The 27671-nt window shown below is 46.8% G+C and overlaps 1 protein-coding gene across 1 annotated transcript in view; it reads left to right on the forward strand.

Moving 5' to 3' along the window:
* The first annotated feature begins 3979 nt into the window (after positions 1–3979).
* Positions 3980–27671, forward strand: part of ATP10A (ATPase phospholipid transporting 10A (putative)) — a 173981-nt gene continuing 150289 nt past the window's right edge. The window contains 1 exon segment of the mRNA XM_060003655.1: positions 3980–4677. Coding sequence (XP_059859638.1) covers positions 4202–4677 — 476 coding nt within the window. The 5' untranslated portion in view covers positions 3980–4201.

Here is a 27671-nt window from a genome sequence, read left to right on the forward strand (position 1 = left end):
ACGGGCTTAGTTACTCCGTGGCATGTGGGATCTTCCCAGATCGGGGATGGAACCCCTGTCCCCTGCATTGGCAGATGGATTTTTTTTTTTTTTTTTGCAGTACACGGGCCTCTCACTGCTGTGGCCTCTCCCGTTGCGGAGCACAGGCTCCGGACGCGCAGGCTCAGTGGCCATGGCTTACGTGCCCAGCCGCTCTGCGGCATGTGGGATTCTCCCGGACCGGGGCACGAACCCGTGTCCCCTGCATCGGCAGGCAGATTCTCAACCACTGCACCACCAGGGAAGCCCCAGCCAATGATCTTTGAAAACTTGAGTCCAGTCACATGAGTCCTCCACCCAAACCCTTCCTAGCCTCCCTTCTCACTCAGCTAAAAGCCAAAATGATCACCGTGATCCTCCAGGCCCTCCAAGAGCCCACCCTGGGGCCCTAGTCACCTAGCCCATCTTCTGGGCCTGGAACCCCACCCTCTCCTGCACTTGGCGTTTCTTCTCCCAGACATCTGTGTAGCTTGTTTCCTTAGCCTCTGCTCAGGGCTGCCTAGGAGAGGCCCACTCCAACAGCCCTAGCTACAGTAAGCCAAGCACACCCCTCCCCGCCGGGTTGCCCGTGCCCCTCCATTTCCTGTGCCCGCCTTGTTGGTATTCCCACAGGAGAACACAGTGTTCCAGAGAGCAGGGACTTAGTGGTGTTCCCAGAGTGTCCTGTTTAGTGGCTGCCTTTGTTATGGGACACTGATTCCAATATGTATGTGTGTGTGAATTCACCAGCTGGTGTCCTACAGTTCATCTCAATTATGACACCATCTACCTGACGAGAGCGTCTGATCCCACAGGGTAACGGCTCAGTCTCACAAGACTGCTCCCACTTCAGGAGACAATCACAGGTTCAGGTTTGTCAGCTGTGTTTCTGGCAATAGATCAACTATAGATTCTGGCTATAGATTGGAGGTTCCCAGAGACCCCCTTTCCTTGAGTTTGACTGATTTGCTAGAGTGGTTCACAGAACTCAGGAAAACATTTTACTTACTAGATTACCAGTTTATCATAATAGGATATAACTCAGGAACACGCAGATGGAAGAGGTGCACAGGGCAAGGTGTGGGGAAAGCACAGAGTATCCATGCCCTTTGTGAGCCCTCAACACTCCCAGAATCTCCACATGATCACCACCCTAGAAGTTCTCCAAACACAGTCCTTTGGGTTTTTATGGAGGCTTCATTACATAAAAGTGATTAAAACCTTTGATTAATGGTAATTGATTCAACCCCCATGATCCCTCCCCTCCCCAAAGGTCAGAGGGTGGAAAATTCCAAACTTCTAATCACTTAGATGGTTCCCTGGCAATCTGCCTCTATCCTTAGGGGTTTTCTAAAAGTCACTTCATTAACATAAACCCAGGTTGGTTGGGGTTGAAAGGGGTTTGTTATGAATATCAAGGCACCTTTATAGCTCTTATCACTTAGGAAATTCCAAGGGATTAGGAGCTCTGTGCCAGAAACCAGAAATGGAGACAAAGACCAAATATATATTTCTTATTATTATAGATCACAATATCACACTGCCTCTTCTACTAGAATGTTAGATCCGTGAGACAACTCTCCCCTGCGGCCCCAGTGCCTATGAATGACGCCAGGCACATGCAGGTGATGAATAAGTATTTGCTGAGTGAGGACAATGAAAAATATTTGCCTGGGGGTCAGCAGCAGGGCCTCCTTAGAACTCAGGGGTCCAGAGGGCCAGCCTGGGAGTCCATCCAAGCCTGGTCCTGGCCCAGGAAGCTAAGAGTCTGAGAGTTTGGCTGACAGAAGACATCCAAACCCAAAACCCCTGCAGAACAGTCTAAGAGAGGCTTACATACCACTACATATATGTCAGAATACAAGTAATTCCATGAGGTTCATGGAGCATGCAGTGTGGAAACCTTCAAGGGCAGATGAACTAGGCCTTAGTGGAAATACTTAATTTGGATTGGTGAAGAGCAGGTGGGGAGAGAGTCCAGGCTTAGGGAGCAGTGTGACTCACAGAACCTTGGAACCTTAGAGCGGAACACAGATGGGAAAGAACAAGGCCTGTTCTGAGAAGGGTAAGGAGACCTCTCCCTTGGGGCTGGTGGGGAGGAGGGCAGGGCAGAGTTAAATTAGCAAGTTGGTGCCTGTTCCCTGAGGGTCTCAAGGGACCTCTGCCTGAGGAGCCAGCCTTTGACTTTGTAAGCAGCAGGGGACTCCTGTAAGCTCCCGGGTAAGAAAATGAATTGAAGTAGTCAAGGAAGTCAAGTAACCCGCTTTGGCCACCTGGGGACTGGCTGTAGCTGGGAGACTGGAAGGCAGGGAGACTCACCAGAGGCCCTGGGGCAACCCTGGGGATACTGTAGGGATGGGAAATGGAGGGAACCAGCAGGCCCTGGGACCTCGCTGGGTTGGGGGATGGAGGAAAATGTGGATCCATGAGTTAGTCCCTGGACACCAGGGAAATTGTGGTCCTTCATGGGCTGTTAACACTCAATTTGGGATGCCACTGGTCCACTGTGAGATCTTATTTCTTTCCCTGAAAATGCAGGCACTTCAGTCAAAATTTTCTCTGACTTGGGCCTTTGATGTATGATGATGTACCATACATCAATATGGTACCCCCAGGAATGGTGGAAGGAAAGAGGCTTGATCAATGACATGGATCATTTTCTTAGTACCTGTCACTCTACCCTCCTCAAGCTGGATTCTAGTAAATATTGTGGTCCATGGCAAGGTTCCCTGTAGAGATGGAGCCCCTGTCCTGGCTGGATGGGGTGTAAGCCAGGGTACGGGAGGTGAGGACCATCCTGAGAGAGTGTCATGGGGAAGAGGTAAGTGATTTGAGCAAAGCCAGGGAAGTGACTTGTCAGCAGGCACACGAGGGAGGAACTCAGGCCAGCAGAGGCTGCTGAGGTGGTCTCTTGGGAGATGATAGTGTCCCAATGCAGTAAGAGAAATGAGGGGCTGGCCTGAAGGAGGAGGAGGAGGTCAACAGCTCCCCAAATCCAGATAGGCAGCACCCAAAAGTGCTCCTCTCACCCAAATTCCCAGCCGTGGTCTCCTGGGCAAGAAATCCCTGCTTCTCGCATCTGTACTTCTAAAGTGGCCAAACTGTCACCGCTGGCTGTAGTACATCTGGGGGCGAGTATTACTGTCCCCACTTGGGACTCCCCATACCTTCTGCCATGCCCAGCCTCTGCCCACCCTTCACACACTGCTCTCTCTGATTCCCTATGAATACTGAGGGGAGCCCTTTGCACCAATAGACACGTCTGCCACACCCTTCTGGGTCCCCCCCTTCCCCTTCCAACAACCATCTTCAATACCCCGTCACCGTTTGGGTCATAGAAGCCACTTCAGAACCAGAGCATACAAGGTATATTTTGGCCCTCAGGGTTTACTAGAGAGGAAAAGAGATAGAAATAAAGCAAACCAAAGCCTGCCTTTGCTTAGCGAAATATTCCTCCCTTCAATTAAGGGGAAAAAAAGAAAAAAGAATCCTATTTAGGGAAGTAAGGAAAGGCAGTGATGATCATAAAAGTTCAAAGTCTAGTTCACCCAAGAAGTGAATCTGAAAGGGCAGGGTAAGGAAGAGTGTAGAGACAATGAAGAATCCTCTCGGGGTCCCAGGAGCAGATGTCCTTGGTAAATAAGACATAAAAATCGTAGCATTGGTTTGGTATGCCCTGATTCATTTGAACTTTGATTCTAGTTTACTCCAGGAGGCTCCCAGCCTCCTGCACGGACTCGGGAAGAGCCCGCCAGCCTAGCGGGGCTGCGGTCCTTTTCTCCCACACTCTGCCGCCTCCTCTCTCCTCCGGTGGTGGACCAAACTGATGCTTCTGGGAAACGAAACTAAGCTGCTCTAAAGTTTCCAGCTCGGCTTTTTGTTTCCCGCTCTCCGCGGTGTCCCACTCTGGGCGCGGCGCGGGGCGGGGCCGGGAGCCGCCAGGGCGGAAAGGGCCGGGAGGGTGCGAGGACAAGGGGTCTCTGTGCGGCGCCCGGCCCCGACGGCGGGCGGGCTGGCTGGCTGGGCTGGGCTGGGCTGGGCGGGGCGGCAGCTAACCGCGTCTCCGTGCGTCCCGCAGGCGGGGAACCCGCGCCGCCGCGCCGGGCCGCCGGCGATGATCACCTAGGACGCTGGCGCGGGCGGGCGCAAGCGGCGGAGGAGCCGGGCGCGGCGATACGCGGCCATGGAGTGGGAGCTGGCGGCGGCTGAGGAGCCCGGGACCCCGGGACGGCGGCGGCGGCGGCGGCGGCGACGGCGGCGGCGCCGGGAGGTCAGGACGCGCACGGTGCGCTCCAATCTGCTGCCGCCCCCGGGCGCCGAAGACCCTTTGGCGAGCGCGGCCAAGGGCGCGCGGCGGCGGCGGCGGTGCGGGGGCGCCCAGCACCTGGCCGACAACCGGCTCAAGACCACCAAGTACACTCTGCTGTCCTTCCTGCCCAAGAACCTGTTCGAGCAGTTCCATCGCCTGGCCAACGTGTACTTCGTCTTCATCGCGCTGCTCAACTTCGTGCCGGCGGTGAACGCCTTTCAGCCCGGCCTGGCACTGGCGCCCGTGCTCTTCATCCTGGCGGTCACGGCCTTCAAGGACCTGTGGGAGGACTACAGCCGTCACCGCTCCGACCAAGAGATCAACCACCTGGGCTGCCTCGTCTTCAGCAGGTGAGCGGAGTGGGCGGGGCGGCGCTGGGTCCGCGCACGGCCGGGGCGCTCCCGGAAACTTGGCGTTGGGCGCGGCGTGAGTGGCACGGGGTGGGGAGCCCCGGAGAGAGCGACTCAACTCTGGGCGGAGGGCCGGGCCTCGAGGGGCCGGGGGCCGAGCCGGGACTCTGCGACTCTGGTCGCGGAGAGCAAGAAACCATAGATGTCGGGGCGCGGGGGTACCCTGTCCTTGATTGTCACTCGGACGCCGCTTCTGAGCCTAGGGATCCCAGGGCTGGAATCCAGAGGCAGCTGGGCGTCCTCATTCCCAGCCGCTCCTGCCTTATAAGTAAAAAGGAGGGAAACCTATTCCCGGGCGCCGCAGCCTGAAGTCCCAGCCTCTATCTTCAGCCAGGCTCCAAGCGCCAGGATGTTGAACGACTTTAACAACCTACACAGGAATGAATGTAAAGCTCGGTCTTAGATAACATTTCGTCTTGGGGCAACAGAGTGAAACTGCCGCCAAGTGCCGACACGCCAGTTAAAAGGGCAGGGGTAGTAACAGCGGCGTTCATCCATTGACGTGAGCTGTGAGCAGGCCACCCAGCTGAGTGCCATCCCATAGTTGACTGTTTAGTTTTTAAAAAATTAACCCCAGTTTCCAGATGGAAAGACTGAGGCTTTGAGGGGTTTTTCAAGCCCTGTCCACAGTTAGTACCAAGGAATGTACTTCTTCTGGGCTCCTCCTGTACCTCCCTAAAGTTTTGGATCCTCAGGCGGGACCTGTCTGGGATGCTTCTGTCTCTTCTCTCTTTACACTCCCCACCCCAAGAGAGGCACTTGGCTGCATACCCATCTTGGAGCTGTGTCTAGTAGTGGAGTCCACCTTAAGGCCGCATCCCTCAGGAAGGCAGATGGTCTTGGCCTCCATCCAGAGCTCAGCCCATCTTTCCCTCCTGTTGTCTTTGCTTGCGTCTCGGTGTAGGGGCTGATATGGGCCTCTGAGGTGAAGGACATTAGCCTTGTTCAGCCACCATTACATGTGAGCGGACTCCAGGAAGCCCCTTGTAACTCTCAGTGGGCCATGGTTATTCCTGCCTCTTAGGATAGTTTAGACGAAGACCATGAATGCGTTTGAGTATCTCTAACCCTCCCAGCAGCACTGATTGTGCCTTATACTTATTTTACAAATGAATAAACAGAAGTTCAGAGAGGTTAAGTAACTTGGCCAAAGCCACACAGCTGCTATGTAGTAGTATTAGAATTTGACCCAGGTCTTCCTGACTTCACAGCTTTTACGATATTCTGGTGCTTGTGCTTCTTAAATTTATGTAAGAATCAGCCTGAGGAGCTTATTAAAAATAACAGTTTAACAACTTGAATCCCAGGCTCATCTGGGATTGGGCCCAGGAATCTGTGTATTTAATTAGCACAGAGGTGATGCTTATATCATGACCCACTTTTGAGTAATGCTGCCTGCTTGCTGTCAAGGGGTACCCATTGTCCAGTCAGCAAGTATGACATCGATAGAAAGGGCTGTGGGGTTTCCTGGCTTCTGTTCCCCAGGCTTCTGAAGCCAAGAAGGGAGGGGGCACCCTTACGCAGATGTCCTCAGGGTCCCCCGTTTCAGCACTCCAATCTGTTCTGCTCACCATGACCCCAGTGGGGCTCCAGGTTTTAGTCTTTACACATGTATCACTTCCTGTTATTACTCAGCTGGTAGCTCCTGTAGCCTCCTTTTTAGGAATACTTAGGCCTCAAGAAACAGTTTATTTTCAGCTGACAAAGTGCTTTCCACCCGTGAAGTCAATTAACCCTTAAAACAACCGTCACCCACAACATGCCCATGAGAAAACTCAGAGTGGAACCCCAAAGCAATCTCTGGACTCCATGACCTCGGAATGCTTCATGGGATTCTGAAACCTTCATCTTGCTCGTGGACCCACCCATCCCCGTTCGCTTCCCCTTCTACCCTGACCTGACCTGGGTTCTCAAAAGCTGGGTACAGTCCTTGGGGGCGAGGCCTCGGGGATAATGGTGCTTTCAGGAGGAGTTCCCCAGAACCTCCCAGTTCCCAAGTCAAATTCCTTGAATGCTTTCCTGGGGAGAGAATTGGCCTTCTTCCTAAGGAGGCTCCGTGGGTGTGAGATGGTGGCAGCTGTGTGTGGAGAGGAGGCCTGTCTGGAGGAGAGCCATCCCTTTTCAGAAGCCAGGTCAAACTTCTCTGGGCCCAGAAAGTCTGGGATGGGTGTTTTCCGGCCTAGGCTTTGAGTCCTGTGGATGTCCGAGCCCTCCCCGTCCTCCGATTGCATTCCACGCTGCATGTGGCTGCCTTGCTGCTGTTGCCCATCGGCTCAAACCAATACCCTGAGCTCTTCCTCACTGAGCCAGACCCAGGCCAGGCTCTGGAGAAGGGAGAGTCTGGGTCTCACCTGGAGCTTACCGTGGGGACTGATTGCACCGTGGGGCATGTCCGTGGGGGTCCTGGGGGGGGCTGCTAGCCCAGAGAGGCAGCTCAGGAGACTCCCTGCAGAGGACACGAGTCCGAGGACCAGGGAGCGTGGCGCACGTGACAGAGTCAGGGCCCCCTGAGACTGCAACCAGGTCTTAACCTGTGCGCAGGGACGTGTACGGCCTTGAAGTCAGGATCTCAGAGAGCTGGCACTGAGGCTGGCCAGAGAAGCCTGGGAAATGACATTTTATGTCAGGCCAGAGTTCGTTCAAGGCCTTTGGTGACTACAGAGGCAGTGGCCCCACAGTGGTGCACAGTCAGGGTCTGTCCTGTGTCATGTCATTGCTCTGGTGGCTGTGAAATGGGGCTTCAGTCAAGTGAATGTAAATGCAGAGTGAGAGCAGACTTTAGTTGTGGAAGCCTGACCTGTTGACAGTGTCTCTGGAGGGTTGCTTCTCTGTGTTCTGACTGGAGCGTGCAGTGCATCAACGATTTGTACCGTTATTTATGTGGTGTGTCCCCATAACGGAGTCCTTGGGTCCCCTCTCTGTGAGAATCCCCCATCAGGCTTGCTGGAAGTGCAGGTTCCCAGGTTCTCCTCCCCCTACCCCTGGGCTGCTGAGCCTCTGGAGGTGGGAGGCTGGTGTCCACATCACGGCTTGGTTTGCATGAACAAACCTGAGCGGAGGTCCTATTTCCACGGCCTGAGCCCACGGTATCATCTCCTGGATTTCAGGCTGTGTTTAGGAAAACCCTCCTGAGCCAGCAGGATAGGAGCGCAGTGGGTGATCCTGGGGGTTCAGGTCCTGCCTGTGGCCCCCATCCTGGGGGAAGGTCAGTCTGAGCATCACTCGGCTGTGGGCTAGTGCGATGGGGGAGGCATGGAAGCCCTTTCTGGTCACGTAGACCTCCCTGGTGTTGGTGACAGTTGGCTGGAGAAGCCACCTCCTTCTGGGCACAGGTGGAAAGAAAGGGGGTGACTGAGTTCTGTCCCCCTTCCCTCCCAATGTGACCTCAGGTTCCTGTTGCTGGGGGGCTTGGAGTTCACTTTAGCTGGCAGGCATCCACCTCCAGTACCAAGCGAGCGTCCAGCTGGGACAGGACCGGTGCCTCCAGAGGCTGGGATGAAGGGGGCAGCGAATGACCACAGGTCCCAAGGCAGGTAGGACTGACAGAGGAGAGGGGACAGGAGTGCAGAGCCAGCCCAGAGAGTGGCGGTTCTGGTGGTGGGAAAGCAGAGCATGGTTATCAGAGGAGGAGCTGGGGGGAAATTTAAGAAGAAACATTCCTGGAAGGGGTTTGCCCAAGAGAGGTGAAGGGCGGAAGCAGGGGTCCAAGCACTCATCCACCTCTTCAACCACAGGGCGGGGGGGTAACACGTTAAAACCAGAAACCTCGCCCCTGCTGCCAGAAATGGAATGAGCCTCAGAGTGGCGCAGCCTGAGGTGGGGGTCCTGCCTGGCTGAGACTCTGCACAAGCCCCCCTGCCTCACTTGCACTCCATTTCCTAACTAGTCAAGTGGGGTACTGGCCCCAGGTCCACGTGCCCCTTCTGGCCCTGATCCTGTGGCCCTGGGAGAGTTTGGCACCCTTGTGCTATGGGCTGCCCGCCCTCTGCCCAAACCCTGCCTGGGTTCTTGTGTAATGTTTTCCCTTTAGCTTCCATACGCTTTGAGATAACTCAAACACAGGCACCTTTCAGTGTCTGACTCTAGGATGATGGAAACAGCAGCGTTTCTGCATGAATTAACCCAAGGTGACTTTTCCCTGAATCTTTTGGGCTTTGGGGGCTCTGTTCTTGGATATGAGTATGGAATCTTGGTGTCTTTCCATCATCTTTTGGGAAAACAGGTAGTCAGGGCGTGCTCTAATGCTTATCTTGGAATTATTCTGATTTTTGTCTCTTCCCTTTCCTTTGATCCTTGCTTTGTTCCCCCCAGCTCATCAGGGTTATCTGTCCAATTTGCTTACCCCGGGCTTCATGATTTGTTTTTTCAGAAGAGCCTGAAATGGGACCTGACAAAGTTCTCCTTTTGTTTCTGTCCATTTATCTTGTCTTGGTCCTCCTTTCCTCCCTTTCCTGGAGAGCCCAGTCTCTTCCTCACCACCAGCAGAAACATTTTGCCCCTGGGAAGCACAGCATCTTTGTCTTATTTGGAGTAATAAAAGATTTGAAGAAGCAGAGGTACCAGCGCAAGACCCAGGGGACAGGGACATATCAGGACAATGCAAGTGTTCTTTAAGCAGGGACATCCCTCTGGTGTGCTAGGTTGGGGGATACTTGAGGAATAATATTTGGACATTGCCATTCACATGGTTTTTGGAAATAATTTTTCTTTTGATACCTTTCATGAGTCATAAATAGGGTCCAGTTATAGAAAAAGAACCTATCTTTCCCTAAAAACTTGCTTGCCTTCAGGAGATAGTCTTGTTCATGGGAAGGTTCTTCTTATACTTGTTAATATGAGCCAAGTGTTTTAGTGCACAGTTCCATCTTAACATCCTGATGGTCCTATTTTCATATCCCCATTTCACAGATGAGGAAACTGAGCTTCAGGGCTTGATAGCTGCCTTAGGGTTCCCTATTAGATGACAGTGCCATGGCTTGAACCCAGAGTCATCCTGCTCCGACTCCATGTTTGTAGTTTGCTTGTACTTGTCATCTCCATCTCCTAGAGCAGTATGCTTCATTTAAAAAAACCCAAAAAACAAAACCTTCAAAATTTTATTTATCTCAGAGTATTTTCTAATTTCCCTGGTGATTTCTTCTTTGACCCATTTTATTTAGGAATGTTTTAATTTCCATATATTGCTGACTTCCCCAAATTTCATTATCGATTTCCAGTTGCATTCTATTTACACAGATAAAGAGCAGTGCACAGATAGGGAACCTCTGTGTCTCCATCACCTAGTTTAACAGTTAGCACCTCATGGCAACATTGTTTATCCATATTGCCCTCACTCCCTCCCCCACTTTTTATTTGGAAGCACATCCCAGACATCAGGACATTTCTTCTGTAATGTTTCAGCATTTATCTTTAGAAAATCAACAACTTTTTAAAAACCTAAACTACAATACCATTATTATAAAGAATTAATATTAATTCCTTAATATTATTAAATACCCAATCAATGTTCAAATTTCCACTTGTCTCATACATGCCATATTTTTTTTTCAATTTGTGTGTTTGAATCAGATCCAGATAAGGTTGCCTCATTGCAGTTGGCTGATCTGTCTTTTAGAGCTCCCATACTCTTGATTTCCTCCTCTAAAATTCCCTTTCTCCCTCTCTCTCTCTCTCTCTTTTTACCCCTTGCAATTTGTTTTATTTATTTTTCCCCTTGCAAAATATATTTGAAGAAACTGAGTTATTTGTCCTGGAGGGTTTTGCATAGCTTGAATATTGCTGATTCCTTTCCTGTGGATCATGTAACATATTTCTTTCTACTGTAATTCCTGTGAAGTGGCAGGTGAGTCTCGATGCTTTATCAGAGTTTCATCAGGTTCAGGTTTGATTTTTTTTTTTTTTTTGATCAAAACCACAAGCGTAGGTGGTGCACTTCCATCGTGAGGAACATAAGCTCCTTGGTCCATCTTTTTATGATGTTAGCAGCCATGATGATCATTGCCTGCATCCATTTATTTGCTAGTGGTTGTGAAATGATGGTGGTCTAATTCTTTCATTTATTATTGGGAATACTTTCATAAAAAAATTCTTCCCCTCATCTACTGCCTGGTTTCCCAGCGGTACAACTCATATAGGAAAGAGAGAGATGCTTGATTTGGATCACTAGCATCTTCCAATTGGAAATAATTGGTTTTCTAAAATGTTTAAACTTTTTATTTTGAAATAATTTTAGACTTTATAGAAAAGTTGCAAAAATAGTATACCCCTAACCAACCTTCCTCTAATTTTAACATTTTACTTAGCTGTACTACAGTTGTCAAAATGAAGAAATTAACATTAGCACAGCACAAACCTATTAAATTAAACTACAGTTTTATTCAGATTGAAATGGTTTTTCCATTAATGCAGTAACAAGTATTGGTCAGTCCTTCGGGTATTGATCCTGTATCCTGCCCCCTTGCTAACTCATTTATTAGACCTAATACTTGTTTTGTGGATTCCTTAGGATTTTCTATATATGATCATGTCTTGCTCCTGATCTAAGGGTGAAAACATTCAGTCTTTGACCATTAAGTGTGATGCTAGCTGTGGCTCTCTTATGGATGCCATTATCAGAGAAAGTTCCTTTCTATTCTTTGTTGATTTTGTTGAGGTTTTTTTTAAATAATTTATTTATATGTTTATTTACTTATTTTTGGCTGTGTTGGGTCTTCGCTGCTGCGCGCAGGCTTTCACTAGTTGTGGCGAGCAGGGGCTATGCTTTATTGCAGTGCACGGGCTTCTCATTGCAGTGGTTTCTCTTTGTTGCGGAGCACGGGCCCTAGAGTGCGCGGGCTTCAGTAGTTGTGGCACATGGACTCAGTAGTTGTGGCTTGCGGGCTCTAGAGCGCAGGCTCAGTAGTTGTGGCACACGAGCTTAGCTGTTCCGCAGCATGTGGGATCTTCCTGGACCAGGGCTTGAACCTGTGTCCCCTGCATTGGCAGGCAGATTCTTAACCACTGCACCACCATGGAAGTCCGAGTTTTTTTTATTTTATTTTATTTTTTAAAATCCAGAAAGAGTATTGGATTTTGTTAAATGCTTTTTCTTCATCTATTGACATGATCATGTGGCTTTTGTCCTTTATTAAATTAATATAATGTGTTACATTGATTTTTCTTTTTTAAAAAAATAAATTTATTTATTTATTTTTTATTTGGGGCTGTGTTGGGTCTTCGTTGATGCATGCAGGCTTTCTCTAGTTGTGGTGAGCAGGGGCTACTCTTCATGGTGGTGCATGGGCTTCTCATTGCAGAGGCTTCTCTTGTTGTGGAGCATGGGCTTTAGGTGCACGGACTTCAGTAGTTGTGGCGTGTGGGCTCAGTAGTTGTGGCTTGCAGGCTCCAGAGCACAGGCTCAGTAGTTGTGGCACACAGGCTTAGTTGCTCCATGGCATGTGGGATCTTCCCGGACCAGGGCTCGAACCCGTGTCCCCTGCATTGGCAGGCAGATTCTTAACCACTGTGCCACCAAGGAAGTCCTGATTTTTCATGTTAAACCAATCTTGCCTTCTTGAGATAAATCCCAAGATTTGTCATGGTGTATAATCCTTTTTATAATTTGCTGGATTCAATTTACTAGAATTTGTTGAAGATTTTTGTATCTGTATTCGTATGGGATATTGGGGTGTGTGTGTGTGTGTGTGTGTGTGTGTGTGTGTGTGTTTGGTTTTGCTGTAAGGAAAATACTATACTGGCCTCGTAGAATGAGATGGGGAGTATTCCTACGATTTTTCTTGGAAGAGTTTGTGAAGAATTGGTATGTATTCTAAACTAGATGTTTGAAAGAATTCACAATTGAAGATATCTTCAGTGTGGGGTTGGGCTTTTCTTTGTGGGGAGTTTAAAAATTACTAGTTCAATCTCTTTACTTGTAGGTTTCCATTAAGATTTTCTATTTCTTTTTGAGTCAGCTGTGGTAGATTTGTATCTTTCTAGGAAATTGTCCGTTTCATCTAAGTTATCTTGTTTGTTGGCGTAGAGTTGTTCATAATATTCCCTTATAATCCTTTACATTTCTGTAAGGTTGGTGGTGATGTATCCTCTTTTATTACTAATTTTAATGATATACGCTTTCTCTCTGTTTTACTTGGTCATTCTAGCTAAAGGTTTTCCAATTTTGTTGATCTTTTCAAAGAACCAACTTTTTTTGTATTGTTTTTTCTCTATTGTTTTTCTATTTTCTACTTCATTAATTTTGCTCTCATCTTTATTATTTCCTTCCTTCTGTTTGAGTTGGGTTAGTTTGCTCTTCTTTTTATAGTTACAGAATTGTCTTTTTTTAAAAATATTTATTTATTTGGTTGCACCAGATCTTAGTTGCGGCAGGTGGGCTCCTTAGTTGTGGCACACAGGCTCCTTAGTTGTGGCAGGCATGTGGGATCTAGTTCCCTGACCAGGGATCCAACCCGGGCCCCCTGCATTGGGAGCATGGAGTCTTAACCACTGCTCCGTGGGGAAGTCCTCAGAATTGTCTTTTAAATATGGATAGGAGAAGAAAACAGTTACTCAAAAATACACTTGTCTTGTTTTCCCCAACTGGTATAGCAGCCTCAGGCAGCTGTGATGTTGAACAATTGCTGCTGATTGTTTTCAATGCCTGTTCTATTTTATAGGGCTTTTCCCACAGAGCGAGGTCCAGATCAGCTCCCATAACAACACTGTTCTGGGGTTGGGACTTTTTGAGGAACTCCAAACTCAGTCTACCTCTTCTGGTGGCATCTAGTCAGCTGGTTTTCACAGGTACTGTGGAGCTAGGGAGAGGGGAATGGGAGTAAGTCAAGTTAAAACACCACCAATCCTACTGTTCTTACTGAGGTTTATCAGGTTTTTTTGTTTGTTTTTTTTAAATAGACTCTCCTCAGACTATGGCAAGCCTTTGTTAATATACAGCACTCTGAAAAAGTTGACTTGGAAATTTTTGCCAGTGTAGAGTTTTTATGCAGGATCAAATTTACAGAGTTCCTTGCTTCACCATTCTGGCAGTCCCACCTCCTGATCAGTTACTTTGTGAAATTTTTCCCTCAGTTAGTGTTGGTCTGTTGTTCCTCATTAAATTGAGATTTTTGGTTTTTGGTGGGAATCCTACTGAAGTGATGCCTTTCTCTGCATGATATCAGGGGGTATACAATGCCAATATATATTACTACTGATGAGGCTAACTTTGATCACATGGTTAGGATGGTGTCTGCTAGTTTCTGCACTATAAACTTATGATTTTTCCTTTGGTAAAAAGCATCTTGGAATCGATACTTTGAGACTGTAGGTATCTTATTTCTCCTTAAATTTTGCCCTCCAACATTAGCATCCATTGACAGGTCTTGTCTGCAGTAATTATTGCAGGAGTGTTCTAATGGTGATCTTCTTTATCCCTCACTTCTGCGTTTATGAGCTAGAATTCTTGGAAGAGCCAGTTTTTCCTTCCTTGTTGATTTATTTACTCAATTATTTATATCAGTTCAGATTATTGCATATTTATTCCAGGGGTTATAGTCAAATACTACTGTAATTTATCTGGTTGCTCACATTGTTCCAGCTTTGGTGATTGGGAGTTCTCTCAGGCTGGATCAGTGTCCCTTTGATGTGCCCCCAGCTTTCCTTTTATAAAATTTTTTAAAAAAATTTCATTTTATTGGAGGATAGTTGATTTGCATTGTTGTGTTAGTTTCAGGTGTATAGCACCCCCAGCCTTTCTTGAGCTGTGCTTATTTTCTGGCTCTGTAAGGTGCTCCAGGCTTATCTTCTGTTTTCCTTTCCCTGGTTCTGGAATCAACCACTTCTCCTAAGGGTATTTAGCGTTTAAAAAATTATTATTATGGCTTTTATAGGTTTATTTACTGTGGAATTCATAGATTTAAATATAATTCATTGGTTTTAGTTAGTTGTAGTTATTATAATTGATGTTCTTTGGTCAGGTTGAGTCCTTTTGACAGAACTGCCCATCATTTCTTTCGGTCCATATGACAAGCTCAGTCTTAGACGTTTTCTACTGTACTTCTCCAACCAAAGATGATTTGTTATTTTTTTCATTTTATTGAGATATAATTAAAATACAGCACTGTGGGACTTCCCTGGTGGCGCAGTGGTTAAGAATCCGCCTGCCAGTGCTGGGGACACGGCTTCGATCCTTGGTCCGGGAAGATCCCACATGCCGTGGAGCAACTGAGCCTCTGCGCCACAACTACTGAGCCTGTGCTCTAGAGCCCGTGAGCCATAACTCCTGAGCCCACATGCTGCAACTATTGAAGCCCATGCGCCTAGAGCCCATGCTCTGCAACAAGAGAAGCCACCGCAATGAGAAGCCGCACACTGCAATGAAGAGTAGCCCCCGCTCACCGCAACTAGAGAAACCCATGTGCAGCCCAAATAAATAGCACTGTGTAAGTTTAAGGTGTACAGCGTAATAACTTGATTTACATATATTGTGAAATGATTACCACATTAAGTTTAGTTAGTATCCATCATCTCATATAGATGCAAAAAAAAAGCAAAAGAAAAAAATATTTTTTCCCTGTGTTAAGAACTTTTAGAATTTACTCTCTTAGCAACTTTCAAATATACCTTACAGCAGTGTTAACTATCGTCGTCATGTTAACACTATATCCACAGTACTTACGTATAACTGGAAGCTTTCACCTTTTGACCACCTTCATCCGTTCCTCCCACCCCCACCTCTGGTAACCACAAGCCTGATCTCTTTTACTGTGAGATTTTTTTTTTTTCAGATTCCACATGTAAGTGAGATCATATAGTATTTGTTTTTCTCTGACTTCTTTCACTTAGCATAATAACCTCAACGTATATTCATGTTGTTGCAAATGGCAGGATTTCATTTTTTATGGCTGAGTAGTATTCCATTGTGTATATGTACCACTTGTTTAGCCATTCATTGGTCAGTGGACACTTAGGTTGTTTCCATTATCTTGGCTATTGTAAATAATGCTGCTGTGAATATAGGGGTGCAGATGTCTCTTTGATATAGTGTTTTCATTTCCTTTCGAGATAGTCCCAAAAGTGGAATTGTTGGATCAAATGGTAGTTCTATTTTTAATTTTTTGAGGAATTAAAAACTTTTAATTTTTTAAATTTTTAATTAAAAAAATTTTTTTTACATACTGTTTTCCACAGTGGCTGTACCAATTTACATTCCAGCTAACAGTGTATAAAGGTTCCTTTTTCTCCACATCCTCACCAACATTTGTTATCACTCTCTCTCTTTTTTTGATAGTAGCCATTCTAACAGGTGTGAGGTGATAAATTTGTGTCTCCCTAATGGTTAGTGATGTTGAGCACCTTTTTGTGTACCTGTTGGCTATTTGTATATCTTCTTTGGGAAAATGTCTATTCAGGTTTTTTGTCCATTTTAGTCGATTAGAGGCCTTATTATTATTATTTTTTGCGGTACACGGGCCTCTCACTGTTGTGGCCTCTCCCGTTGTGGAGCACAGGCTCCGGACGCTCAGGCTCAGCGGCCATGGCTCATGGGCCCAGCGGCTCCACGGCATGTGGGATCTTCCCAGACCGGGGCACGAACCCGTGTCCTCTGCATCGGCAGGCGGACTCTCAACCACTGCGCCACCAGGGAAGCCCTGGCCTTATTATTTTTGACACAATTCTTTGATAGCTTTCAGTGGCCTGAGAAGCCCAATATGTCTGTTCTGTTCTGTTCTGCCATGCTATGGTCTGGCTGGACCTTCATCTGATGGTCATTCATTATGGTGATCAGCTACTCTGTAGGTTTCATCTTTTCTGGAAGGAGTCAGGTGTCTCATCTGTGGGGGCAGTACTGCCTTTAGGTGTGTTTGCAAATATTCAGTTATCACAGTGACTGCCAGCCTTCCTAGGACTTGGTGCTCCTGGACCAGGGTGCTGAATGGTATGTGATGCTCTTGCCTAGTTCTGGTTAGTCCCACCCCATTAAGAACCCCCCTGTCCCCAAGACCAGTCAAGCCCTCATTGAAAAGGACTTTTGGAAGACATTTTAAAGACAAAGCTTATCCACATTTCTGGATTCCTTGACTTGGGAAGATTGAGAGAGGGCTGTGTGTCTGCTAGGGTTCTGCCCTTTACAGTGGGTGGTCCAGCTTCTTGTTGAATTCCCTTAACAAGGCAGCCCATTGTACTCATTTGTACAAGACTTACCTTGCTATATATAACGCACTGAAAGAATTCACAGGAAAAATGGAGAAGCTATTTTGATCTTTGCTTTTTTAGAATACACTTAGCTTGGCTTTCTATGTTTACTTGTTTTGCATTTTCCCAGAGTACAGTTTGTATGCATTGCCTCCGACATACAAGTTGAAGTAGATATACTTTAGCCAAAACAAAGACCTTTGTCTTTTTAAAAATATTTATTTATTTATTTTGACTGCACTGAGCTTAGCTGCAGCATGCGGACTCCTTAGTTGCAGCATGTGAACTCTTAGTTGCTGCATGCATGTGAGATCCAGTTCCCCTGACCAGGGATCGAACCCGGGACCCCTGCATTGGGAGCTCAGAGTCTTACCCACTGGACCACCAGGGAAGTCCCATCAGTGCTTTTCTGATGGAAATTTCTGCTCCTAAAGGACTCTAGTATCTGAGGGGTTAACTGAATGGGAGGAAGCCCAAGCTGTCACCAGGCGCTTTTCACTCCTCTTCTGTCCCGCCCTGTGTTTCTGTGTGCTTCCATGACAGCTAAAGATAAGCAAGTTCAGGAGAGTTCAGTTTTGGTTCCAAGTTCTCTCCTTTGTCAGATGTGACCTTGGGGCTCTTGGCGGCATCTGCCCCATGGGTCAGCTGCAGATGGGGACACGGGCGTGGCGCATGCAGGTGGATCCCACCTGAACTGCCCTGGCTTCGTGTCCCACCAGCCTCCTTCGGGTGGTGCCCAGATGCAGGGTCTTCTCCTGACGGTGAGTGGGCGGAGGAGGGTGCCCCGGGATTACTCAGGGTGTGGCCACCTCCCAGTCTAGTGCTGTTCTCTCCAGCACCCGGGTGGACACACAGATGGGGCCTCTCCCCTTGCCCTTGGCCAAGTTGGAAATCATTTTCATTTCAGTTACAAAATCCATCCATTTTCTCTATCCTGGTCATCTTCAGGACCAGTGGCTCAGGAAATCTGTTGACTCGGAAAGCTCAGAGCGATCTGAGGAAAAAGACACGGCAGGAAGAGAGTGGGTTGTTGGGAGGGAGGCAGCGGTCCTCTTGGGATGCTCTCAGCTTTTGTATCTGAACAAACAAGCCATCTTTAAATGTGTGCAAACGATTTGTTTCATTTAACAGCCTCAGGATACACACAGCATGTATTTATTTTCTAAGAGTACTTGTGTTAAACGGCACGATAGTTTAGTAGATGTGTCTTGTTTCTCATGACTAATTGGTAGCAGCCTAGGCCCTAACATTCCATATTGCAGTTATCACCCTCATTCTTTTATTTTCTTTATTTATTTTGCCGTGACAGACTTTAGTCAAATCAGATGTGTGCAACTGTTCCTGGCATATTGAGACTGGCATTGTAACGTTTTCCACTTACAGTGGTTTTTTGTTTTTTTGTTTTTGGAAAGAAAAAACATTGCTTTTAAGCGGGGTGGAAAGTTTGATTCATTACGTTGAGGTCTGGTTGCTGTGTTGCCTCTTTAACAGGCTTGACGCTAGGCCAGGGCGCCAGGCCCGGGACTCCTTCACATCAGCTGAGCATCAGTGTGGGGCTGAGTCCCAGGGCTGTGGCTGCCCTATGGCAGGGGCGTCTTCCTGGTTCTGTGGGTACTCCCTACTGATCGCCGTAACCACCCTGCTTCTGGCCTTACTTTCTTTTCACCCTCTTTTCTGTCTCATTGATCTTCTGTGACTTAATGGGAATTCCTTCACAGTGCTGCGGGGCTGGAGGAGGGGTGGCTACTGTCTGTTACTCTTGGCTTTGATCCCAATCACTGCATACAGTGACATCTTAAGTCAGTCCCTGCTTCTTCAGGCCCTTGTTTTTTAATTGTGTGTGTTCAGAGGCTTTGACATCAGGGCTTTGCCACCTATGGATGGATGGCTTCTCCCAGGACCAGCCAGTTCCTAGAGGGAGCTGGCCAGTGAGTGTGCCTTTCATATGCAAACCAACCAATCCAGAGCCCACACCCTATACACCCTTTTATCAGGCTGTCACACTCAGGGCCCCTAAACCCTCAGGGCCAGGTAGCAGACAGCTGAGGACAGCCCCTATGTCCCAGAGCCTACTGATACTATTCCAGAGCCTGGTTACCCTGCCTCACCCTGTCCTTCCCACGGAAACCACAGTGAAGTCTCTTGCCCACGTTTTCCCCTCACTCCTCTGCCTCCTGACTGCCGTGGTGCTTCCCACGTGGCCTCTCCTCCTGGGAACTGTGAGAAACAAACTGTCTTTTCACTGGCAGTGTCTCCTGATCTGTTGGCTTCCCCACACCTGAGTAACAGTAACCCTACTGTTAGGGTTAAGATGTGTCTCCACACAGCTACTACCCCAGGCCCTCTTTTTTTTTTTTTTACATCTTTATTGGAGTATAATTGCTTTACAATGGTGTGTTAGTTTCTGCTTCATAACAAAGTGAATCAGTTATACATATACATATGTTCCCATATGTCTTCCCTCTTGCGTCTCCCTCCCTCCCTCCCACCCTCCCACCCTCCCTATCCCACCCCTCCAGGCGGTCACAAAGCAGATCTCCCTGTGCTATGCGGCTGCTTCCCACTAGCTATCTATTTTATGTTTGGTAGTGTATATATGTCCATGCCTCTCTCTCACTTTGTCACAGCTTACCCTTCCCCCTCTCCATATCCTCAAGTCCATTCTCTAGTAGGTCTGTGTCTTTATTCCTGTCTTACCCCTAGGTTCTTCATGACATTTTTTTTTTCTTAAATTCCATATGTATGTGTTAGCATACGGTATTTGTCTTTCTCTTTCCGACTTACTTTGACAGACTCCAGGCTTTCTTTAACTTCCTTGTGTGTCTGACTTCACCTCCTAACTTAGCTACTCCTGCTTCTTCTGCATCTCTCCTGTGGTCTCCCCTCCTCATTGCCACCAGAGCTGTCTTTTTCGGATTATAAATGTTACATCTTTTTCTTTGACTCTTGGAACCTCTTGGTTAATCCCGATGTCATCTGCACCCTGCATGCTGAGCTGCAGCCCTGGACCTCTGTGCACAAGGTCCCGGGCCACCTGCTCTCCGCTGTACTGCACACACCTGTAGCCCCTCCGCCCCAGCACCCTCTCCTCATCCCCAGCCCTTTTCTCCAAGGCCTGGTAACCGCTCCCTCCTGCTGCCATTCATACCTGGAGCAGGAGTCCCTCCTCTGTATCCTGGGCATCTGTGCCCTTCCTCTGCTCCATATGCTCTGTCCTGTCCTGCTCTCTGGGACCAGCCAGTCCTCACTGCCCCTGCTGTGATGCTGTGACAGGGCCTCAGCATCTCTGATCTAATGAGTGAACTAATCCTTGTGATACCTGAATCGTGACACAATGAACGCCTGTTGGTAGAATAACAGCCCCCTAGAGATGCCCACATCCTAATCCCCAGAATCTGTGATTCTGTTAGGCTACATGGTACATGGCAATTAAGGTTGGTTACAGATGTAATTAAGGTTGCTAATCAGCTGGCCTTGAGATGGGGAGATTATTTTGGATTGTTCTGGTGAGCCCTTAGTCTCATCACCAGTCCTTAAAGGTAGAGGATGAGAGGGTAGGGAGATGCAACGTTTGAAGGACTCAACTGGCTGTTGTTGGCTGTGAAGATGGAGGGAGGGTTCCCAACCTGTGGAGTGTGGGTGGCCTCTGGGAGCTGGAAAAGGCAAAGAAACCCTGTCTCCTACACCCTCCAGAAGGAGCACAGCCCTGCTGAGACTTCGGTTTTGTACCCGCGAGACCCGTATCAGACTCCTGACCTCTAGAACTGTAAGATAACACTTTTGTGTTGTTTCAGGCCACTGAGTTGTGATGATTTGTTACAGAAGCCACAGGAAATGAACACATCCCTGTTGATGGGAGGATCTGACAAACAAATACCAAGTTCTTGAACCATAGCCTTTTGTGCGTTCCTATCGATTTATCGAGTTTCAGTTGAAAACATCTGTAGCTGTTTGAAATCAGCTGATGATACCTGAGAATTCTATGTTTGCTGAATGGGGCATGAGGACATGGTAGAGTGGAAAAGAGGTGTTTACTTGTTTTTTCAGTTGAAATATTTAGTGATAAGACATCATACATGTCTCTAGCACTGTATACTTTTCAGAGTTTTTATGAATTTGTGTTGGAAGTTCACAGCCAGCCCTGGAGGTACTGATAAATTCTTCATTGAGCCTCTCAGGAAATGGTGGCCCAGAGAGGGAGGTCCCGGCTCAGAGTGGGTGCACCTGGGGAGTGGGACAGATGGCTCTGGGCTCTGGGATCCCAGGTGACGCTACCCAGGGCCACCAGCCACATGCTGGCCGTGTGCTACCCTACGTGAGTATCCAGGGCCATTTCATCTTGTGTATGGGGCAGATAAGGCTCCAGCTGTTTAATTATTTCAGGCTTTTGAGAAAGTGTCTGAAACCAGATAGTTATCCTGACACATGCCAGGATCCAGAATTTACCAAGGGTTAATGCCCAAGAGCATGTATGCTTTTTAGAAAAGTTTAAATGTTGTAATGGACATTCTTTTTGGTGTAGCTGGTTCATTTGAGCAGTAATCTCCAAACTTTTTTGATCTCACACCCTTCTAAGTCACAAGCACTTGTGTGTGTGCACTCAAGATGGACTTATTTATGTATAAATCATAGACATGTAATGCAATGCATGAATATATAAGTGAATTTAAAAGTAAGGTAAATAGCAATTACAAATAAAAGTGGTGATGTTTTTCTGCACCTCAGTGATGGTGTGATTTTGTGTGTGAGCATTGCCCTGGAGCATCCTCAGTTGGCCTTCTGTTTATCTTCGTTCACTGGAGAGCGTTGCGTGTGTTCAGATGCACAGTCCAGTTCATTCTCCGGATTTCTTTTATTTATCCAGGGCCACTTAGGAACCTTTAAAGAACCTCAGGCACCGCTAATGCCCACTGTTCACAGAGGGATGGTCCTTCCCTGTGTGCCATGAAGTCCGTCTGGTGGTCGTGGCCTGTGAGTTGCTGGATGTCTGGCTATGTCCACTTTCTGGGCACAGATGGCTTGTCAGTTCACACTGGGCAGCCTGAGCCATGCTGCATGGGCACACCGGCCACCTGCCCTCCAGTGTGCTCTTTCCTGTGCTTTACTTTTAAAACCTTTTTATTGTGGTAAAATACACATAACATTTACCAGTTTAACCATTTGTAAGTGTACAGTTCAGTGGCATTAATTACATGCACATTGTTGTGCAACCATCAACATTACCTGCAGAATTTTTTCATCTTCCCAAACTGAAATTATCCCCATTAAACAACAACTCATTCCCGCCTCCTCCAGCCCTGGGCACCCACCAGTCTACTCTCTGTCTCTTTGACCTCACATGAGTGAAATCATACAAATTTGTCCTTTTTTGTCTGACTTATTTCACTTAGCATAATGTCCTCAAGGTTAATCCGTATTGTAGCATGTGTCAGAACTTCCTTCCTTTTTGAGGCTGAATGATATTCAGGGAGTATGTGTAGACCCCATTGTGTTCATTCATTCAGCTGGTGATGGACATTGTTGGGTTGCTTCCATCTTTTGGCTGTTGTGAGTAATGCTGCTGTGAACATGGGTGTACAAGTATTTGCTTGAGTATCTTGTGCTTGACCTTTATGGGGATGTTTTGCATGGGTTTCATTTGGATGCCCTGGTTTCCAGGGGCTGTATCTATGTATCCAGGATGGCACAGTCAGGGTGCATCTAGGCAGCATGAACTACGGGGTCTTTCCCCACCGTTAGCTTTTGTGTGGCTCCCATGAACTAAGGAGGTTGCTTCAGCCCCTTACCTTCATGTGGTGCTGCCAACAGACAGGTCTCCAGGAGCCCGGCTGGTGTATCCGTAACCACATCTGTCCCCCCAGCTACACAGCTGCGGGCTTGGGGGCACTGCTGTCAACTTAGCCTGGGTCAGGTGCTCCCTCATGGTCCTGTTGCCTGGATATCATCCCACCCTTTATCTTTGAGCTTGAGATTCCTTTGGGTCCAGAGACAGCCCTGTTTACTGGCCGCCCAGGCACAGCTGTGGGCTCACTGCAGTGCACGCAGGTGGAGGCACCAGGTGTCACTGTTGCCACATCACTGGGATGACCTCTGATGCCCACACGTGCAGGAGAAAGGGCCCGCTGACTTTGCGGTTCTGCAGGTGTGACTTGATCTTCGCCGCCTTTGGCACCTTTCTCACCTCTGTCATCCTTACTGGTGTTCAGAGTCTCCATCCTTGTTCACGCTTTGATTCCTCACAGTCAGAGCCCAGGGTGTCTTACAGCTCCTGAGAATCTCTGGCCAAGGTCTTGCTTGGTGAGTTCCACCTCATCAGATGGAGGTGCCACCATCTCCCTGCATTTGGGGCTTTCTCCTGGGTCACTTCCACCCTTTTGATGGGGCCCTTGTTCTGGGCTGTGTCCCTTTTGGTCAAATCAGAGGCATGTGGTGACTGGTGATTGGAGGAAGATGGGGAGGGCCCAGTGGACCTAAAATCTGTCACTGAAGACAGGGAGGGGTTGAGATCGTTCTGTGTCCCTGAGGCTGTCACACCATCCATGCCCGAATAGCCTCACCCCTTTTCCACATCTCATTTTACAGTTGGGGCTAGGCCTGTCCCCAGAGGGTGAATCTGCAGGTCTGCAGTGCTGGTGGCTTTGCTGCGGGAGCAGGGCCAATGTGCCTGCCCCATTGCTTGCCTGCAGCCCTGTGGGATGGGCAAGGTGTGGACAGGGAGGGCCCCCTGTTCCCCCCCCTTTCCCGTCAATCAGAGTGCGTGGTGTGTGTGGGGGCATGGTGAGGGGACAGGTGGGGCTGTGCCCATCACTCTCACTGCATGATCGTGAAACCCTTTCTGAAAGAGGCTGGTTTTCAATCTTCTTTTACTAATAAGTGAGTTCTCACTCTACCTACATTTTGAAAGCTTTCAGGAACACAGAAATTGTTTTTAAAGGAAAACTACTTTACTTATTTCCCTTTTGATTACCTGAGAAATTAAAATATCCCTTTAAAAATAGGACATCATAAAAACGAATGTATTAGGAAAGTGGATGTGTAGAAAAATATTTCTTAAGCTTCATTGCACTTGTTCAGGCCCATAAAAGTTCCTTTGATTTGCGTCGTAATTTAACTTGAGGTTGGAGTTTATTAATCCTCCTGTTTGTAGAGGGTCCAGCTGGCCAGAGGTGGGATGTACAGAGAAACTCCAAGATTTGTTATCTCAAGGTCATTTCCACTGAATGGCAAATTCTCTCCCGTTTTGAAAGCATTCAAATTGTAATGTTATGACATACAACCAATGAGAAATAATAAACATGCTATCAAAGTGTATGACAAAGGCATTTTTAATCCCTGTGTGCTTTGTGGCCTGTGTCATTTGTTTCTCACATTTTGGCTCCTTCATATTATTTGGAGTGATAGTAAAGTAAGGTGTCATCTCCACTTGATTTATCTTGAGCAAAAGTTCCTAGTGTGGTGGGCTTTGTCATAGTTTTGGCAGAGGGTGATATTGTTGTTTTAGACAAATACTTCAAAACTATGCTTTAAGGCCATGGGAAAGAGGAGAAAAGTGAAAAGGAGACTCCAGCCCTTTCTGACAGTGTCTGTTGAGTGTTTGTGAATTTAGAGTTTCTGGTATCAACCAGAAACAGCATCCAGAAATTGCTTCTGGAATTAATGGGGTCTGTGGCAGGAGCTGTGGGCTTGGCGTGATTGACTGTGAGAGTTCAAACACTGGGAGTGTCGTGTGGGTGACCCAGCATCTGTCTTTATTTGGGGGATGAGTTCTTCTTGAACATCCTCAAAGGGCTGGGGTGAAATCTGAGTAGATGGAAATCTGCGGGGTCAGGGCTTAGGGAAAGATGTTGAAAGAAGCTGTCTTCATTCATATGTGCCTAAAAGAGCTGATGGTGCACACACGTGTGTGTCTGTGTGCACGTGCACATTTGCTGTCATAAGGGATGCAAGTGTCAACCCGCCACGCGCCCCCCTCCCCCCGCCCCAGAAAGGAGCATGTCTTTTCTGTACCAAATCTAGGCAATGAGTTGGGAACATCAGCTATTCAGTCTATGCAGAGGCAAACTTCAGTCAGTTTCTTAGAGAAGGTATTCTACTCCCTGCCGTTTAATCGCATCTCTGTCTCCTCACGTGGAAGAGTTGCCTTCTGTCTCCAGCTTTCTGTTTTGAAGTTTGACATCCCCAGAGGTGTGGCCCCCTGGAACCCTCTGCACACACTGATGTGGGTTTGAGTGGTGAGGAACGACTTGAGATGCCCCAGCCACACCTCAGGCCGATGAGGGGTGGAGGATGAGCCTTTGCTCCTTGGGTTCACACCTGCTGTCTGGCACCGGGGGTGGGGGAGTGGGGGAGTGGGGAGGTGTATGGAGTGACCCGGGTAGACAGGAGTTTGCACGGTTTTATTTTGTACCTCTGCTCCAACTTTAAATTGTTGGCACCTCCTGTAGCTGTTTAGAACACTAGGTTTTGAAATTCTGGATGGTGGAGGAAGGCAATTTTAATAGTTAAATAAAACTACTTGATAATAGAGTCAGACTTTTAGCTGTAAAAGACACCTTATAAAATCAGAGATGACATTTGTGTTTGAGACCTTAAAGACAGCTGACATTAATCATATATATATATAGATTATGTAAATTCTATTTATCACAATATGAAAAAGATGCATTTCTTATAGAAATATCTCAAAATTACAAGTAAACTGATGTTTTAGTTTCTCGCAGTTTATTGAAACATGGTAGAAAAATTGAAAAACAGAGACTTCTGGTTCCAGAACAAGATGGTGTAGATTCACTTTTCCTAACTCCTCCCCTACAACCAAATCCTGGAAATAATTCAACAGATAACAGTCAAAGAACACTGGAAGTTGAGAGAAGAAGGCAGACTGGCTGGGGACCTGAGAACTTGAAGTATGATAGCACGGTGAATTCTCTGGGTCTCCATTCTACCTCCCATGTACATCCAGCCTGGGCATGGATAGTCCTGTAACCAGAACTGCCAACAAGTATAGACAAAAACAAAAAAGTCTCTGTGGCCAAAGGGGAAGCTCAACAGAGACCTAGGGGAGGCCCATCTCACACAGGGCACCAGCAGGCACTGATGCTCCTGTAGGAGCAGTGTTGGCACAGCTCTGGGTGCCCTGCTCTCCACCCAGTAGCATAAGGAGACCCAGGCCCAGGGGTGTCTGCCCACCCACCCACACCACAGTGGAAGGCAACCCGGGGAGGTGCCTTCCACTCCCTTATCGCATGTACAAAAATCCCAGAGTTAACATCATACTAATGGTGAAAGACTGATGCCTCCCCTCCTAAGAATGAGAAAAGACAAGAATGTTAGCTTCATCACTCTTACTTGATACAGTACTAGAAGTTTTCGCCACTGCGATAAGATACGAAAAAGAAACAAAATGCATACAAGTTGGAAAGAAAAAATAAAACTTAATTTGCAGGAAACATGATTACCTATGAAGAAAATACTAAGGAATCTACCACCAAAACCAAACCAAACCCAAACAGAAACAAAAAAAACTAGTAATCCTAGAGCTAATAAATGAGCTCATTAAGATTATGGCATACAAGATCAACATACATAAATCAATTGCATTTCTATACACTGACCATGGACAAGTGGAAACTGAAAGCATAAACACAATACCATTTATAATTACTCCAAAGAAAATAAAATACTTAGATATAAATTTAATAAAGCTCATACAATATCTGCATGAGGAAAATTACAAAGTGCTGATGAAAGAAATGAAAAGAGATCAGGGTAAATGTGGAGACATACCATGTTCATGGGTTGGAGGAAGCATTGTAACGCATATGTCAGTTATCCCTAAAATTATCTTTAGGTTTAACACAATTCCTATCAAAATCTCAGCGAAGTTTTCATAGACATGGGCAGGCTTATTCTGATATTTATGTGGAAAAGCACAGGTCATAGAATAGCCAAGACAGTTACGAAAAGGAATAAAATGGGAAGAATCACTCTTCCCAATATTAATGCTTGCTGTAGAGCTACAGAATTCCAGATAGTGTGGTATTGGCGAAAGCATAGTCACATATATCAAAGGAACAGAATAGAGAACTCAGAAATAAACCTGCACAAATATGTCCAATTAATTTTTGACAAAGAACCAAAAACAATTCAGTGAAGGAAGGTATAGCCTTTTAAGAAATTGTGTAGGAGCAATTGAATATCTAGAGGCCAAAAAAGAAAAAAAAAAGAAAGAAAGAAAGGAAAAAACCCTAAACCTTACACCTCATACAAAAATTTACTCCAAAAAGATCATAGATTTAAATGTAAAACTACAAAACTTCTAGAAGAAAACATTTCAAAATGTTTTTTCAGGACCTAGGACAAGGCACAGAGTTCTTAGACTTGATACCAAAAGAATCATCTATAAAAGGAGAAGTTGATAAATTGGACCTCATCAAAATTAAAAACATTTGCTGTGGGAAAGACCCTGTTAAAAAGAGAAGACAGATTACAGACTGGGAGAGAATATTTGCAAATCACAAACAAAGTGCTTGTATTCAGAATATATAAAGAACTCTAAAAATTGAACATTAAAAAAACCTAATTTGAAAATGGGCAAGAAATGAGGAGACATTTCACTGGAGAAGATATGCAGGTGGCAGTAAGCACATGGAAAACGTTCAGCATCCTTAGATAATAGAGAAATGCAAATTCAAACCACCAGGAGATATCACTGTACATCTACTAGAATGGCAAGAACAAAAATGGTGATAACACCAAATGTT

The sequence above is a fragment of the Delphinus delphis genome, chromosome 2 (assembly GCF_949987515.2).
Source record: "Delphinus delphis chromosome 2, mDelDel1.2, whole genome shotgun sequence".
Classification (NCBI taxonomy): domain Eukaryota; kingdom Metazoa; phylum Chordata; class Mammalia; order Artiodactyla; family Delphinidae; genus Delphinus; species Delphinus delphis.